The 18,799-nt window shown below is 47.7% G+C and overlaps 1 protein-coding gene across 1 annotated transcript; it reads right to left on the minus strand.

Annotated features, from left to right (window-relative positions):
- Positions 1-14,435: 14,435 nt before the first annotated feature.
- Positions 14,436-18,506, minus strand: LOC149361259 (uncharacterized). Its single transcript, XM_089569488.1, has 2 exons — positions 18,495-18,506; positions 14,436-14,972 (listed from the first exon to the last, which is right to left on the minus strand). Exons 1-2 carry the CDS (start codon positions 18,504-18,506, stop codon positions 14,436-14,438), a joined length of 549 nt encoding a protein of 182 aa, XP_089425614.1.
- Positions 18,507-18,799: the final 293 nt, after the last annotated feature.

Below are 18,799 nucleotides of genomic sequence, written 5' to 3' on the forward strand. Positions count from 1 at the left end.
TGGTTCAATACACCTTCACGCCCTTTAGACACTAATTAGTGTCTGCCCGCCGCCTAGTGGAAGCTGCTGGTTCGCTGCTCTTGCAGGTGACGACGCCGGCTCCCTCGTCGCTGCCTGCTCGCTTTTCGCCTCTGCTTTTGCTGCTTCACTCACGTTTCTCATGTTACAAGACACCGGATCGCCGCATCATTGCGCGACGATGTGCTGCACAAATTCTGCACGTGAAGCCTCCAGTGTGTTCGGAGAACGCTTGATGTTGCATCGCCTGCGACGGCAGTCCGCGAGGGGCTTAGCCAGCCTAACTCAGTCGAGCCAGCATGACGGTGTGTGACGTGTCGACCTTCCCGCAGCCGCCAGCATACCGCCCGCTCCTTTGCGCGCGCTTACCGTGACGTAAGAGACTGAACATCATCGACTTTAGCCGCAACGTGCTGCAATGAACGTCTCACACAAGCAGGCAATACGTGCAGAAGCAACGGCTGGTCATTCATTGTCTACGCAGCATATAAGTGTCGGCAGCTGCCGTTTCGCCGCGCCGACATGGTGGTGTGTGTGTAACGCATCAGTTTTCTCGGCACCGACGGCCCCTCGTTCATTCGCTCTATTGCAGGAATACAAAACACCGCATTATCATCGTTGCGTATAGCGGTAAGAAGTATTAAACTCTCCTTTGATGCAACTGACGCGCACGCACTTATCGCCGCTACCTCTTCAGTGTGCGAAGATTTGCTGTGAACTCCGAGTGCGCCGAGACGAAAGGTTTCATCGTCGCCCAGAGGAGCCAACTCACACAGCGGCCATTAGGTATTTCAGAAATATGTTGTTGCATGCGCCTGAAAAAAAGAGTGCGACACTACAGTCATGGCTGTTTACGTTAAAAAATACAACTATAAGTATGGTCAGATTTCTTAGGGACCAAATTTTCTCCATGTATTCACTCCCCATTCATATGGAAAAACTGCACAGGCAATGAGCAGCTGAAAATGAACAGCCTTGGGGTCGGTGAATTTTTGTCACATTATTACGAACAGTGGTGAGAACAAAACACCGCCTGCCCTAATCGGTTGCTTCCTTTCCGGTGTTTTAGGAGGGCCTTGTTATGCAAACAATGCTAGCGATTTTATTCTTTGCAGTCAGAGCACAGGACATGGCGACGCCTTAGCGCTCAAGAAGATTGACTAAATTGTTAGTTTCCTAGTTGGTCGCGTCTTAACGTAGCAGCGATTTTCGGCAGTGGACATGAGGTGGAAACCACACTGAACACTGCCTTTCTGTATCTTTAGGCGTCTAGCTCCGAAATGTGGTATATTTGTTGTGTCCCCTTATTGCTTTTGTGTGTGTGCGCCCCCGCGTCCTCCTCCTAACGACAGTTCGCATCCTCCTCCTAACGACCACTCAATCCTCCTCCTAACGACCGCTTGCCCCTCCTCGCACGCTGTCGCCGGATGCCCCCCCACGGTGCGCCCCCGCACCCTCCTCCTGTTCTGGGAAGCCACTCCCTCCCGTGGACGCTTCTCCGCTCCCCCCTTTCTTCGGGCGGCCAGTTCGGCTGCTGCCTCGGTCGACGCTGGTCGCACCCTCATCGGCTTTAAATAAACGAAGTCTTAAAGTACCGTGTGCGTCTTTCGCTGCATTCAACACAGCGACCGGACACGACAGTGGCGACGAGAAAGTGGATTCGACCCGCGCTACGCAACGCTATTGACAAGCCATGGCTACGCGAGGGTTTCCCAATCAGATACCAGAGTTCAACGGCTCATCGTGGTCATCGTGGGTTGGACGCCTTCAGTTCTACTTTGAAGCTAACAACATCACAGACCCAGCCTTGAAGAGGGCCAACCTGCTGACGCTGTGCGGGGAGCAGACCTACGATACTGTCTGCGCCCTTATTCAGCCAAGCACACCAGCGGCAGTGTCTTACGACGACATCGTAAAAGCGCTGCAAAAGCACTACGAACCAAGGCCATCCGAGGTCTACAGCCGGGCTCGCTTCCAACGACGAGATCAACTGGGAGGAGAAACTGTGAGCGCCTACGTAGCCGCGCTCAAGAAGCTCGCTGCCGACTGCAATTTTGGAACGCTGTCGACAACAGCTACCGGGCAGGAGGGAGACGCAGCTTCTTCTGCTAACACCACCATGCTTCCCTTGGACGTGATGTTACGCGACAGATTTGTGTGCGGACTGAGTGACGAGTCACTGCAGCAGCGAATGTTCGCTGAGAAGGACCTCACATTCAGCAAAGCTTACGACATCGCCGTTCGAGCGGAGAGCGCCGGTCACCAGCAGAGAGGGATTCGCCGGAACACCGAGCCGGTACACCAGACAAGCAACCAGGTGCGCAAGCCTTCTGTTGTTGTAAAATCGGTCAAAAAGGCACAACGCTGCTGGCGGTGTGACGACCAACACAACCCCCAGGGATGTCGATTCCAGTCAGCCACGTGTAATTTTTGCCACAAGCGAGGGCATATCGAAAGAGCATGCATTACGAAACGGAGACTTGCCAAGATAAAGTCACCTTCCCAGCCTAATCACAGCGTCAACGCCTCAGAGAATACGCCGCTATCTGATCTCCATGGAACAACATCAGCAACACCATCTGTGTTGTACGACCTGAACACCATGAATCTCGGCACGCGACCGAAGATTTTTACAGAAGTAAGCGTACATCACCAGCTGATTAAGTTCGAGGTGGACTCCGGCGCAGCCTGTACTCTGATCAGTGAGGACACGTTCCGAACTTCATGGCCATCTGACGCACCCGCCCTGCAACAAGACGACACGAACCTGCGAACGTGGTCAGGACAGAATCTGCCACTATTGGGCTCTGCCAACGTGCAGGTTAACTACAACGGCCAGACCCATACGCTACCTCTGCTTGTTGTGAAGGGCACAGGATCAAGCCTTCTAGGGAGAAACTGGTTTTCTCCACTAGGCGTGATGATATGCGGCATACACCAGACGCCGAGCCAGAACATGGTTGGTAAACATCAAAACGCCGATGCGCTAAGCCGTCTGCCACTAGACGCAACTGTTGACGAACCATTTCCACCAGGAGACGTTCTGATGTTCGAAGCACTGCCAGAACCTCCGCTTACAGCAGGCACAGTTGCAGCATCTACGCAGAAGTGCGCAGCTCTCCGGCTAGTTTACACAGCTGTTCAACAAGGCAACGTGCATAAACTCAAAGGGGACAACTTCGACGCTTACCGCAGGCGAGCTACAGAGTTGAGCACCCATCGCGGCTGCATCATATTTGGGTCCCGAGTTGTGATGCCGAGAGAACTACGCGCACAAGCTATGTCTCTCATCCACGCCGGACATCGGGGCATCGTTGCAATGAAAAAGTGTGCCAGAAGCTACATGTGGTGGCCTGGCATTGACAACGACATCGAAACAGTGGTGCGAGAATGCAAGCCTTGCCAGAGCAGCCGGAGCGCCCCGCCGAAAGCTCCTGTCCCAGAATGGGAAAAGCCAGACACACCATGGCACACACTGCACATTGATTTTGCAGGACCAATTGAGGGCTGCACTTTCCTTGTGGTCGTAGATGCCTACACAAAGTGGCTTGAGATAAGGCAAATGGGACAGACGACTTCGGCAGCAGTCATTGACAACCTCCGATCACTATTTGCAACGTTCGGCCTGCCGCGCAAGGTAGTGTCGGACAACGGAACACCGTTTGTGTCTGCGGAGATCCTCAAGTTTTATCGCGACAACGGGATCTCATCAGTTACATCGGCCCCCTACCACCCAGCGACAAACGGACAAGCAGAGCGCTACGTAGCCGAGCTAAAACGCGCCCTTGAAAGAGATCAGACAGGCTCGCTGCAGCGCCGCCTTGCGCGCTTTCTCTTCAAGCAGCACACGACGGTTCAGAGCACAACAGGCGAGACCCCCTCGAAAATGATGTTCGAGCGTGAAATGCGAACCCAGCTCACAGCCATCCTCCCCGAGCCAAAGGCAGAGACGTTCCGGGAAGAAAAAGCAATTCCGCGCTGCGGCACGCTTAATGAGGGGCAGCGCGTCCTCGCCCGACAGTTTCTGAAAAAGCCACGCTGGGAGGAAGCTACAATTGTCAGACGCATAGGCCTGCGCTCTTGGCTCGTCAACATACATGGCACAGTAGCACGCCGACATCTCAACCAGCTGCGTAGATTTACGACGCCGTCTGAGAGCTGTCCGCCAGCGGAGAGAACACGTGCACCATTTTCCCACATAGCCTGGCACCTCTTCCCGGAAGAAGAGACTTCGCCCAGGACAGACCCAGGAGACACAGCAAACAACAGCCAGCCTACAAGTGTTTCTCCCCCGAGCGCACAAAGCCAGCGCGCCTCCACGCGTGAGCGCCGACCCCCTGCACGATACCAGGCAACTTTCTAAGGGGGAAGGAAGTGTTGTGTCCCCTTATTGCTTTTGTGTGTGTGCGCCCCCGCGTCCTCCTCCTAACGACAGTTCGCATCCTCCTCCTAACGACCACTCAATCCTCCTCCTAACGACCGCTTGCCCCTCGTCGCACGCTGTCGCCGGATGCCCCCCCACGGTGCGCCCCCGCACCCTCCTCCTGTTCTGGGAAGCCACTCCCTCCCGTGGACGCTTCTCCGCTCCCCCCTTTCTTCGGGCGGCCAGTTCGGCTGCTGCCTCGGTCGACGCTGGTCGCACCCTCACCGGCTTTAAATAAACGAAGTCTTAAAGTACCGTGTGCGTCTTTCGCTGCATTCAACACAGCGACCGGACACGACAATATTGTAAGCTCTTCGCATTTGAAAAATGTGGAAAGAAGTTTCACCTTCGTGTCCAGTTTCCTAACACATTCCATTATGTGAAACTCGTGGAGGCAAGGGTTCTTGTTGACTGCTGATCCCGGGAAGGCAGCGAAAGAAAAAGAATAAAGCATACGCCAGTATACAAAATCTCGTGCTCTAGCTGCACGCAGTACATTGGCGAAACCAACAACTTCGCCAAAAGAATGAAGCAGAACAAAGCGGATGTCACGCAAACGAACAAGGAACGAAGCGCGCGTTGACGAGACTGACTTCAAGAGAACTATTGTGCTGGACGCTTAGCCGCGCACGTGCAGAAGGCTCTTACTTGAGTCATGGCGCATTCAGCATACGGGGTCCAACGTTGTGCTCTCCCTAGAAACCCTCACCCTCCTTCATCAACTGCCTACGACCAACGACCCGGTGGATGACTAACCGAATGCTTAAGGACAATCTGCGACTTGCCCGCTGTCACACCTGGTGAAGTAACCAAGGAGGCTCCGAAACGTCGTGTTTTTCGGGTTTTTTAGTTGCTTTTTCTTTCTTAAATTCAATTCCTTTCCCAGGCAGACAGACCTGTTTCGAATGTTTTCTTTGAACCCCCGCCACGAAAGTGAGGGCAAAACATAAAAGAAGACAGGAGGCGGCGGGAGGGTGGGTCTGGTGGTGGCTGTCCATTCCTCACAATGCCTGCTATTTTAGTCACCCTTGCCCTGCTTTTGACCTACACACAGAAGGACGACGTGCTGAAAATGCGCTGTTGCGGGTTCTCTCATCAATGAAATTGCATGTAAGCATCCACTGCCTCTATGTAAAGCGCTGTCTTTTGTTTGCATATTCTTATTTTAATAGTTGGTAATGATATATGGTGCCGGGATAGCTTGAGGAACCTTCTGTAAAGTGAAAATACAATCATATCGCAATGCCTCTTTCAGTGCAGGAAAGCAGCCAAAGGCAGCGCGAATGCGCAAGTGCCTCAGTAAGATCATTTTATTTTATCTGTTTTATGCTTCACGGGGAAAAGATTCTCTATCGACGCAGCTTTCCATTCGCCGTATTGCGTTAACGTTTACAAAAGCGGCGGACTTTGTGATTCCCTGAAAACCACCTTTAGCCGCTGTCATCCGACAGGGTAGAGATATGTATTCGCTAGTAGATTACCTACTCTTTCTACTAGCTATTTTTTTTTTAATGAAAAACGTTTAAGCTTCAACAATACCTACCTTATTGAAAAGTGTATCCTGAATTGCTTAGTGAACTTGATTTCTACACTTGAAGCACGTCATACTTCAAGCTTAGAGGTATAATTCCTCTCATGCACTTGTTTTTTTTTTCTAGTCTTTCTGTCAGAAGGAGCCTCTTGTGAGGTCGTGCCTTTTAATCAGCGATACCATGACATGCCTCCAGGTTCAGAGCAAAGAATTTCAAGGTTCCCTCCTTGATTTCAAGTGTGGCATCTCGATTTTAATTCCTTTGGGTATTTCACTTCAACACCCAAAGGCAGTGCGGGTCAAAGCACTCCCCTTATTTTCTACGGGAACCAAGGCGTTGGTTCTCTGTAAACATCGAAAGCAAGCTGCCGGCTCGAATGTTTTGTACCCGAGAAAATTATTGTTTGAAATCAATCACTGTAATTTCATTGAAGCATTTATTCTGAAACACTATATGCTCTAAGATGAGGCTTCCATAGAAATATTGCATTTCAAATGGGCTTCCTCATCAAGTGAAATCATAAAGTCGCCTGGGCGACATAAATGTCGCCTCATAGTAAGAAATATTGCTCCAAAAATTTCCTGTAAAAAGTACTTAGAAGGAAGAGGCACATACTCCTGAAATGTACTATAAATCAGCTGCAAATTAGTATACACTACTTTTTTTTTTGCAATAGGAGAAACATTAGCTCCACCCACCTACGCAGTGCATTCCCTCACGCGTAGAGCAGCATCAGAACTACACTTTCTCCATCGCTTTTTACAGAGGTTCGGGCTTGCAGACGAAAAATTGAATAGGGTGTTTCAAAGAAATGACGCCATTTTAAGCCAGAACATGTCGGGAACGGTTAGCCGGAGGCTTCTAATCCCAAATTTTTGTTCGCTTAGAGGCTGCACTTTCATGGCGGTGCAGCCGCACGTTGAAGACAGCGGCAACTTTGCCCCAGATTAAGACACTGGCAAAGAAAGGTCATTCCCAAAAGGTTAAGAGGATAAATTCATTGTAGCGCAACAAGCGGTTGGAGGAAATACTAGGGCGCTACTTCCGCTCTCTGATCTTAGCGCGCGCAGTTTGAATGCTAGCACGGGATACCCCCGGCTCCGATTTTTGGCATAGTATATTTTGGGAGTATGATCTATTGCTGAGGCGCGAAAACTACTTTTCGTCTAGTAAAATTAGGTTACAAGTGGTTTTCCCAGTCAACAACGTAGCTCTGCCACATCCGATGCCCAACAGCGGCATTGCATAAAAACAGGCGCAAGATCCTTTGACGAACAAAAGTTTATTTCGCTCCATACAAGCACAAAAGCAATAAGATACAATTGGCGTCGCCATTTGGCACATCATGAAGCTCGTTCCGGGCTTCTTGTGCACTCCACTGTTAAGGCATTACAGCACCCAGCAGTAGTTCCCGCTCCCACCTGGGAGCGCCTGGAGAAAATTGTAAATTAGTACCACTGATCCTTATGATATACCTCATACCAAAGCTGCACGAGAAAGCAGAACATGCGGAAGCAACGAAGAGAAAAAATTACGAACACTGACCGCACACTTTTACGAGCATTACATGCGGAACTTTGATGCACCACATGCATTACTACGCCATAAAAAGTCTGTGAATAATTTTCATGCATTCCACCATTTCACGACCTTGTCTTCTGACCCCTAAAAGCCACACGCGCCGTAGTTTACGCATTTCATTTGAGAAAAAAATTGATGCTGGGCAGGGCCAAAACACGGACTCCCAGCTAGACATCCGCAGGATGCCTCCTGGGTGATCTGAAAAAAAAAAAAAAAGAAATGCAGCGTTGCGATGGATGATTTCAGTAGCGCAGACGACGGACTTTTCAACGCACAAGTTTCTATTATTTGAGGTCTTTGTTTTATGAGTTGCCTATTATCCGGCAGTTTTGAAAAGCGCACTGGTGTGCTGTCAGTAGAGGAACGCTGGCCTTCGACACGTTCGCCAGTTTTTTTTTTTCAATTTAAACAGCAGCAGGGACCAAAAAGGCTCAGACAGTGACGCTCCGCCTTTATAGTTATGAAGCGCCAGAGTTTGCTCGTGCCCACGCAGATGCGTTCTGTTTCACAATCACAATCATTATAGAAAGGACCAGTAGACGTACAAATAAATTCCCGCTTTAACTAAGCCATACTAATGTGCCTGCAAGGCGTCTGATTCTCAATTGTTGGTTGATGGGTCCGACTCTTCCCTAGGCTACACAGGTGCGCTTACAAGGAATACAGCAACGGGTCTGCTGGGTAGCAGTTTTAGAGACGACGCTTGTGACGTGGCTCGCCGTCTGCTCCGTGCTTATACGAGGTCTGTTAGAAAAGTATCCGACTTTATTTTTTTTTCACGAACACCTGATGGATTTGAAACAAGCACGCTTGCACCAGCCTACCTTAAACCTTCGTGCGCATGCACAAATTTTTGCCAGCCTGCCGATAGCGTCAGTCACTGGCACGCAGCGTTTGAGTGAGGCAGTGCGCACTGCTCTCGTCGGTTTCTTATTGCAACGAAAATGGCGGAGTGACAGGAGCAGCGCTACTGCATCAAATTTTGCCAGAAACTGGGAGACAGCCAAGTGGAAACCATTCGAAATATTCAGACGGCTTTCGGTGACATTGCTATGAGCAGCACACAGATTAAGCAGTGATGCAATTGGTTTAAAGATGGCCGCACATCGGTGCAGAGAGAGCCACGCTCCGGTCGACCATCAACATGCCGAAATGACCAGGTCATTGCCGAAGTGAACGCTGTGGTGACGAGCGACCATCGTGTGACTATCCGAGAAATTGTGGAAGAGGTGGACATCACCAATTTTTCTGAACATTCCATTATCAGCGAAAATTTGGCCATGGAGAAAGATGCGGCGAAATTCGCGCCGAAGCTGCTAACGGCGGAGCAAAAGCAGCCTCGTGTTGAAGTCTCAAAGGATATGCTGGATTCCACAAAAAGTGACCCCGACTTCATCAACACCATAATAGCTGGTGACGAGTCTTGGGTGTACAGGTACCACCCGGAAACCAAATCCCAGTCTTCACAATGGCAGCATTCCACGTCACCAAGACCAAAGAAGGCCCGCCAAGTGCGCAGCAATGTCAGAGTGATGCTGACTGCTTTCTTTGACTCCCTCTGTGTGGCACACCACGCGTACGCACCACACAAAGTAAACATTGACCAAAAGAATACTACAGGGATGTCCTCCGTAGCCTGCGTGGTGCTTTCGGCGCAAGAGGCCGAAGTTGAGGTCGACACGAAATTGGCGCTTCCATCATGATAATGCTCCTGCACATTCTTCGCACTAAATTCCCACTTTTTTCGCGAAAAACCAGACTGATGTAGTTCCACAGACTCCTTACTCTCCTGATATGGCCTACTGTGACTTCTGGCTTTTTCCCAAAATCAAGAGGCCATTGAAAAGAGCGCGATTTCAGACAAGAGAGGACATTATGGCTGCAACGACCGCTGAGCTAAACTCCATTCCGAAAGAGTCCTTTTCGGAATACTTCCAACAATGGCAGCACCACTGGGAGAAGTATGTGGAGTCCCAAGGAGACTACTTTGAAGGTGATTAGGTTTCCAATGCTCCAGTTATGCCAGTTTTTTTTCTTCGGCAAAAGGTCGGATACTTTTCTAACAGACCTCGTATGAGGTTGTCGAGGAAGGCGGCAGCGGACAGCCCGTGCGGTTGGCGTGTTGCTCGCGGTTGCTCCGATCGCTTCAGATCCGATGCGCCGCTGGTGTGGCTTGCGTCATCTGCGGGAGCCTCTTGTAACAGCCACCTTTTCGAGCAATCCGGATTTTTCGGTAACAACCGAAACACCGACGGCAACGCTGACACACCGGCTTTTTTTTTTTTTGAAGAACAGAGCCTATAAGCTGTCGCGTAACACGAAGAATTCTGAGCGTTAACATTTGTTGACTATAACGGTCGCCGGTTCACGTTATCTGTGCTCGGTGACACGCACGCGAGTGCACATGTCTGGAGGGTTTCTTAGCTCTGTTGGCGGAGTGACGTATTTCCTCAGGCTAAATTTCGCCGAGTTCCTGCTCGTTACCAATTTCTTTCTCTATGGCTCCAGTTTCTAGAAAAATGAGGTAGCTTATATGACTGAAATTTTGTATTTGAGGCTGGTGAGCACTATTATCAGTTTAGATAAGCAGTGCTTGTTTTGTCGGTATCATCTACACCCTGTCACAAACCAGCAGAATGCAGCTCTTTTGCATACGTTGTCATCTACGCTACTAAGTGTATTAGAGCAAAGCTCTCAACGATAACACTTTCATTTCGCTGCAGCACTTTCATTTAGCTGCAACGGTAGATCACAAGCTTAGAGATGGAGGAGCCGCTGAAAGGGGTCCGCCATATGACACGGAGTGGAGGTATTGAAAGCGGTTTTGTCTAGTCGCAATGGCAGGAAGTATGCACCGTATGCATGAAGAAATGATCATGTGACTCTTCATTTCAAGAAGAATACTACGCAAGAAATGTAGGCTAGAGCATGCAGTCCTGCTCCATGCGCGCGCAGAACAGACGATAAAAGTTGGAGCGCTGTGCTTTCTTTGAAGGGGAAGAAAGTGCTCTTTGCAGTTTCTACTGTGATAAACTACACTCAGACCGTTCTGCGGCATGCCGGGTGTTTCAGCGAACCCTTTCATAAATTTTCAGAAATAGGGTTTTTTGTGTAGAAGTATGACTTTTGCGGCATAGTATTGGCAGTTTTGGCCGATAAGAGAAAACCGGCGAATCCTCTAAAGTAGTAAGCTGGTTAACAAATTTTTAATGATTAACTTTCAAGTAGTGAAGTCAGGCACCTAGCTGCAATTACAGATTTGAAGCCGATCGTTAGTAATAGCCATATCAGTCTTTAGAATTTCGAAAACGCAATTATCGTCGCCGCTATGGCTAAACAAAATTTGGCTGCATCGTGCGAAAATACGTGCTATTTGGAAGGCATGCAGGCAAAGCAACCCCTCCAGTGCATGTAACTGGCCGAAAAAGCCAAATTTTTTAGAGCATTTAAATAGTATTCGCCGCTTTTCTCTTGTACGCCAAAACTCGTAATACTATGCTGCAAAAGCAATATTTTTACCCCAAAAAGCCTATTTTTGACAATTTTTGAAAGTATTCGCTGAAACACCCAGTATATTTCCTCATTTTATCGTATATCATCGCACAATGACGCAAATCTTTATAGGTGGTCGTTTGCTCCTGAGGGCTACGACGCTGGGTAATATTGGCTAAAGCTTTTCAAGAGGAGTGCTGTTACTAAACACCAGAGCATTACTCCCGCCCTTCACCAGCCTACAGGAGCTTGAACGAAGTTTCGCTGAATGTATCTTCATAAATAGCCCCATTATCTCTTTTACGACAATACCTGCAAAGTGACCGTGCATGGGGGTGGCCGGAAGTTCGGCGCCGATGATTCAGGTTCTCAGGCGGCACGGCGAATTCAACTACAAAGCTAGGTCGCACGATCGACTCCCTCATATTGCCGGCGCGTAGTACAGGCACTGGAGGTTGTTCCTGGATCAATAAATGTGGCGTGCGCTAGATAGACTAGATTGTTTACAAGTTTGTGTTCCTTCCGTTTTAGTCCTTTTATTTTTGCTGTCTCTCTGAAAACTCATTTTCAGCGATTTTTGACCTTTTTGTCAACATTTACCTCTCCTTAACTTAAAACCTCGTTGCGGTGTTTCAACTGCAAGCGCGCGAGAAAGACGAGCGACGAGATTTTGGAGACTTCTGGCAGGATGTTTTTCTCACGCTGCCTCTGAGCTACCAGCTTCTGAAGAGACAATTTTGCGCAAATAAATTTTCTAGCTTGGAGTATATCTGAGTATGTCCTAGGCGGACTGCCGTCAAAGCTGCGTGGTATTAGTGTTTTTTCTATATCACCGTGTACTGTGCGATGTCAGTGCACGTTTAAGAACCCCAGGTGGTCGAAATTTCCGGAGCCCTTCACTATACCGTCCCACATAGCCTAAATCGCTTTGGGACGTTAAACCCCAATGAAACATATTTTTTTTTGTATCGCTCGCACACAAATTCTTTGTGAAAGCACCAAAATTAAAATTAGTGGGGACCATTAGGCTCCGCTTTAAGGGTATGACGCCATAGCGTAGAGGGTTAATGCTCACATGCAGAATTGGTCGTTCTTTACATTATTAGTCTTTTATTACATATAATGAAGGAGATAAGGCAAAAAGCTGCGTACGCAGCTTGATTAAGGCCTTATCCCCTCAAAGGCAAAACAGCAGTGAACAAAGACCGAACACCCATCAGAAACTAGTAACAAGGAATAATGAAGACAATAGTTACAAATGTACAATAGATACAAGTATCTGCGCAAAAGAAAAACAAATTTCGGTTAGGCAAACAAAAAATGCAGTGATAGGCCAAGTCGACAATGTACACAATGAAGAAATTATGGGTTTGGAAGGAGCATGAGTAGCACAGCATATTATGACGTGAAGGAATGAACGCACATCAAAAATGTCTAGCACATCATTTGACATAGGAAAACAAAGGAAAAAACGGTTAGGCTCTTATTCGCTGAGCATTGAAAATAGTGATAAGGACACAAAAGTATGGTACAGCTGCACATTGCTTAAGATATAAAACTAATAAGGACATTACAAAAATAGTGTCGTGAATTACCATGAAGGAAAAAAAAGTTGTTTTAAATGTTTGAGTTGAATGTTAAGAATGTCTATATTTTCTTGAAGAAAAGTGTTGAGAAGAGTTGGTATCTGATATTTTAGAGATTGTGTTGCATAATTAGTTCGATAATGCTCTACTTTCCAGTATAAGGAATTTCGCGTATAATAACCCGATGGCTCTTTGATTTCCTGCTCACCAAGGTTAATAAGATAATTATTGTGCTGTAGTTTGCCACGAATCAAACATTTACAAAGCTGGTATTTATGTATATCATTAACGCTTAGCAAATTCAGGTTATGGAGCAAGGGTGCAATCGTATGATCGTAGGCAGACCGGGTTATAAATACGGATTGCCTTATTTTGGAGCCGGGACAGTTTTAACTTGTTGCATAGCGTGGTAGTACCCCATACAAGAATGCAATAATTTATGTGCGACATGAACAGATAATTGTATAGGATTAATGCTATTTTCTGTGGAAGGTAGTCTCCATGGCGATGAAAAATGCCTACCATGTTTCCTAACTTGGAAGCTATATGGTCCACATGGGCGTCCCAAGACAAGGTTTCTGTAAATAATACGCCTAGCGTTTTAAAACTTGGTACTATCTCTACTGTGCAGTTATTGAGGGTAAGTGTTGTGTTTTGAGGAACAGATCGAGACTTTGCGCGATAAATGATAGCTTTAGTTTTTGTTTCATTAATTACTAGACCATTTGCCCTTGCCCAGTTACTAACTTTATGTAGAATTGAGTTACCGGTATCAAGAAGTTCTGTGCACGTGTCTGATGAGAGTAATATGGTGGTGTCGTCTGCATATATTACAAATTCTACTCGTGCATCAATTGCTGAAATGTCATTAAGATATATGTTAAATAAAATTGGACCCAATATACTGCCTTGAGGAACTCCAGAGTTAATTGGCAACGGACATGATGGGTGATTGTTTATGTTTACGTACTGGGAGCGGTTACTCAAATAAGACTTCAGTAAGTCATTACCCTCACAGATCCCTGGGAGTCCTCTCACCAGTCCTGCGCAGGGATCGAGCAGTAAGGGATGCGCCGCTGCACCGCGCTTGGCAGTTGGTGCCAGCGGTGACCCTTGCGCGATCTACGTTGATCTTCCCGAGCGCCAATCATTAATTTAACTGGCATTCGCCAGGAGAGGGGGTCAGTTTTCTCGGAATCCGGCGGGCAGGTGGTGATGGCGCCACAAGGTCACTTGAACTAGGTGGCCACTTGGCTTCTAGGTTTCTTGTCAGGGGATATTTCGGGGATTTTTCCCCCACGGTCAGTGACGCCGACTACAACGCCATAGTTTGCGACACCAGGCAAACCATGACTTCAAAGCCGTTACATTTAGGACTTTTAGGAAAATAGGAAAATAGGGCTTTTTGTACTCTACGCGTAAAACATTTAACAAAACGTGCTACCAACATCAGTGTGACAAAATATTTTATTTTCAATGATATATGCAGCCGCGGCTTAATACGCGAGATAGGGTGCGACCGACCACTTTTCGCCGGGCTGTCACACGTGGAGTCTCGCACCAGAGATATTAGAGTGACCTTGAAGGTAGGCAGATAGTTTTAAATTTTAGCAATACAGTTCTGGATCCGAAGTGATGATTACCTCAAGGTGGCCCTTCTGGGAAATTGGCTTTGTCAGGAACATGGAGGAGCCCCTGATAAATCATCATTTCCTTCAGGAGCATCTTTGTACTGTGGTGGCACACAATCACGGCCTTACCACTAGCATCAATTAGGACACTTCATTGCTCTCTGTTCCAGAATTAACCCTTGTAGCCATAGCCACCGTATTTCCCGTATCCGCCGTAGCCCAAACCGCCGCCGATTCCTCCGCCTAGGCCGTATCCTCCTCCGAGACCATATCCTCCACCGAGGCCGTATCCTCCGCCGAGGCCGTATCCTCCGCCGAGGCCGTATCCTCCGCCGAGACCAGAATGAGCCAGGAGAGCTCCTCCGCCGCTGACCTTGTTGACGTGGTGCACGGACCTCACCAGGAAGGCAGGTCCAGCCACAACTTTAGCAAATCCAGGGCCTCCACTCAGAAGAGCGACGCTGCTGCCAATACCTACGCCGCCGACGCCTCCCAAGCCTCCTACACCACCCAGACCACCTACGCCACCCAAACCTCCCAGGCCGCCAAGCCCACCATATCCCAGGCCACCGTAACCCAGGCCACCGTATCCGAGGCCTCCATAGCCAAGGCCTCCGTAGCCAAGGCCTCCATAGCCGAGTCCACCGTAGCCAACCTTTGGAACAGCCGTGGCAGTGGCCAGGACCAAAAGCAGGACGAGAGGCGTAACCTGGGAGAGATTAATAAGAAAGAGGTGAAGCAACTTTTCAGAGCACCCGATCCATGTCTTATATATATTATCAATTTCTTAATAGCCGGTTTTCTCAGTACAAAATATCGGAATATTACGCTGACCTTGAAGCGTCGCGTTGGCTCGTAGCTTAAGCAGAAAAGAAGAAATGAGGAATCGTAGCCTAAAAAATGAGTTGTAACTGCTGCTATAGCTAAATGAATCGACAATAAAATTTCAATAAAATAACATAACTTAGTGACATCTTAGTGCATTAACGCGGAAGTGTTTAGGCTCCTGTTCTGCAGAAAATAAGGCAATGTCATCACGCCGTCACCGCTTAGGTCATGTGATCTTCGCATGTGACCACAATCTGCCCATCGTTGCAGGTAGCATTCTGTCCAGTGAATTAGGCAGTGAATTTGCCTTCAGTGGGCATAGTTCTCACTCTGGCCGGAGGTAGTTCATGTAATGTTTGGCAGTGGTAGGTTTCTCCGGGAGGGCGAACTGGATTTCTCCCGTGGCGGCCGGTGGCTGTGTTTCAAGCCTCCACCTGCTAGGGCAGTGACCCTTAACCGCTGCACCACTGTGGCAGACGCTGTATGAGGACTCCGCGCACTCTATGAATGCAGAGAATGACATTGTGTGGCCAGTGCGAAGGAACATAACGCTACTGTGCCATACTCATAAGGCGAGTTTAAGTGTCTCCTCAAGTTCTGAAGCAAAAAGCTTCACTAGACTCGTCAACACCGCGCTTCGCGTGGGCCACCCCTGTGCGCCGCCACGGCGCGCCCTTCCTCCTCCTCGCAACCCCCTTCTTTCTCCTCCACGCCACCGGTTTACGTTTCGCCGCTGCCGCGCGGTATCTGCCGCCATCCCAAGAGGACAAGGTTCTTTCGCAAGGCGTTGCGAGAACGCGTGAGCGGCGGCCACCGTTTGCCCTTTCGTTGCAGCCGAGTGTTTACCACTGTTACTACGCATGCGGAAGAAGGCCTAATAACGCGTTTGCCTACACCGTTATCGTGGTGGTCCCAGTGCATTGTGCGCGAACTGCGACAGCCATGACGTCAAACAAAGCATAACTGCAGCTTTTCGCTTGTATATCCAGGCTTAACCAAAGCCAACCACCGCCAATTTTTTTTTTGCCGTTTTCCTTGCAAACAAAATACGGTATAATGACTGTGATCTTGTTCCGGGATTTTCGCACTATGATCGGGGAAAACAAGCTGCTTGTAGGGGTGGAGTATATAGCAGATAGCGCTGAATTATAGACCTGTATTGTAATATGTTATGTGGAACATTCGATGCATATTTTTTGTTCTGAATGTGCAGTGTTAATATAGAGTGAAACCGAGAGCTATTTGTTTTAGTTTGCTTCCACAGCGTCCGAGATGCGTGTAGGTGAAATTGAGTTTTATATATTAGGAGACTAGCCATTGTGAGGTTTTCCAAAAGCATCTGCCTTCTCGCTAGCGTAAAATTGTCTTTGCCAACTTATTTGTTGTCTGTCTACACCCATTTCGTACAAAAAGTTCTTGCCTAGTCAAAAACGCCAACAGTACGTGCGAAAACGTGTTTCTGCGATCTTTTTTATACCGAATAACAGTTGATTATAGAAGCGGCATCGATTTTTTCTTCTAAAGCTTTCATAGATCATCGGATATGCAATATAGTATAATACTGGACTGTCCCACATGCACAACGCTCGCTTCAAAGCCTCCATAACACTCCTTTGTCTGAAAGTCTTGATTTAAGTTTTTACCTTGGTAGCCTATGAACGTATCTCACTTGGGGCCAAACTGCCAGGATTTCGGCGGGTAACATCTGAACAACACATTTACGGTTAGCTTCACCGAGGACGCTATAATGGCCTCTCTGCCGCCACCGTATCCTTAAAAATTACCTTATTGAATTAGCCTACCTGACTCTCGTCCTGCGCTTGACGCGCTTACGTCATTAGGAAACAAATTTTTGAAGGCAACTTCCTAACTCTTGCCTGTTGAGACTCTCTAATATGCATGCTTCTGTTTTATTTAAGTAAGCGCATATCAATCAGCTCATGTTTGTTTTCCAACCTAGCCAGTTTTCTCATTATTGTAGCTCTATCCCTATCATGTATCTCTCTATATCTAGCTGTGAGTTCTCGCGAGTATACTTTCATGACTGCTTTCGATGAACTCCAGGTTTCTGATTCGTAGGTGATTAGTTAAAAATGAAGCGAACGAAATTTCCTTTCGGAAGATGCCACCATCCACGTCTTGAGTTGAACTGCAAAATTAACGCCAGCCAATTTTTATTATCAGTGTAATTTCATTCTGATGATCCGGGCTCAGGATCTCGCTTATTACCTTGTAAGTAATTTTTTTCCAAGCCTTTTTATTCAGAATTGACCTCCATATATTAATTGTAAGCAACCCAGTTTGATTTGCGTGTTTTGCCAGGAGTGTGAGCTATTCCTCCTTCTCCAAGTTGCTCACCCGAAATATGTCATCGGTAAATTAAAATTTGCTGAGCCGTGAAATAAATCTCTGGTTAATCGACGAAGATACATGAAGCACAGAGACGACAAAACAGGGACGTAACTACCTACTATAATGACGACGAATGATACCAGAAGACCTTTTTAGATACTGGCCGGGTTCTTATGCTTTCATTAAAGTTCTAGGTATCGCCGCTAGCCTGTCGTGAATGCTCTTTCTAAGTCAATGTCAATTAAGCGAACATTGATCTCAAAGATTACGGACCGACAAGCTCGTGAGAGTCTTACTTCAGTGTTACGATGGCGTTGGGCACGAAATTTTCTCACCAGGTCCAGCTCTTTACAGTGCAGCCGCCTTAGCTTATATAAGCATGAAATGTGTGCGCGCGCACACCCACATACACGCGCGCGCGCGCGCGTATATATATATATATATATATATATATATATACTTACACCTATGAATCCATGTTTCGCATATTTTTTCGCATATGGAGCATTGTTTTTTTATTCCAATATTGTTACAAGCAACGAATAGACTTCCTCTACTGAAGACAATGTGGTAGGTTTTCACTGAGTTCGTTCATCTGGTCTTGTTTCGAATAGAAATATACTCGGCAAATAAACAACAAATGCCGCACGAAAAAATTTTCAAATCGAATGCGGCATTGCTTTGGGGTCTCTGCGCTCTGCTTTCTGATAAGCAAAATGCCTAAATTGTGGTCAGAAAACGCAGCTGCTATCAACAATGGGAAACCCACCAGCATGTGGCCTCACACACAGTCCAAAAGCAGCAGACAACAGAGTAGGCGCCCCATGGACTCCTACTCATTTCCTTCGAGTCTGTTAAATCATAGCAGAGAAGACAGCTAGATAAAAATCTGCGTAAGAGGGCAACAGCGCTTGTATAGCACCAATGCAGGTGAATGCTTTGCAGAGGCAGGGATGTAAACGTACTTCTTAAGACGGGTAGTCCTAACGTTAATCCTGAGCGCAATATTGCTGCATGGTAAAGAGACGCTTTCAGACAGCAGTTGACTTACCAGAGCGTACATCTTTCTTGTTGGGTCACAGAGGACTGCGCGAATGGTACTGCTGGAATAGTGGTGCGCGGTTTTATATACAACTCAGACCCAGCTTAACCGGGAAGAAAGAAGGATGCGCAACAGGTTAACGGAACTACAGTGTATAAGATCAAAACAAACACGTATTTGGGACGAAGAGATGCGTGCTTTATCATTGCGGGGTGGACGCGCCAGAAAACAATCTGTCCAGCTTGTGCTGCTGTCGCAAAGAGAGCACTTCCCCAGGAATGTGCAGAGCCTACGTTTGATCGAAACTACCGCGG

The sequence above is a fragment of the Amblyomma mixtum genome, chromosome 2, assembly GCF_055824585.1.
Source record: "Amblyomma mixtum isolate Tamu chromosome 2, ASM5582458v1, whole genome shotgun sequence".
Lineage (NCBI taxonomy): Eukaryota > Metazoa > Arthropoda > Arachnida > Ixodida > Ixodidae > Amblyomma > Amblyomma mixtum.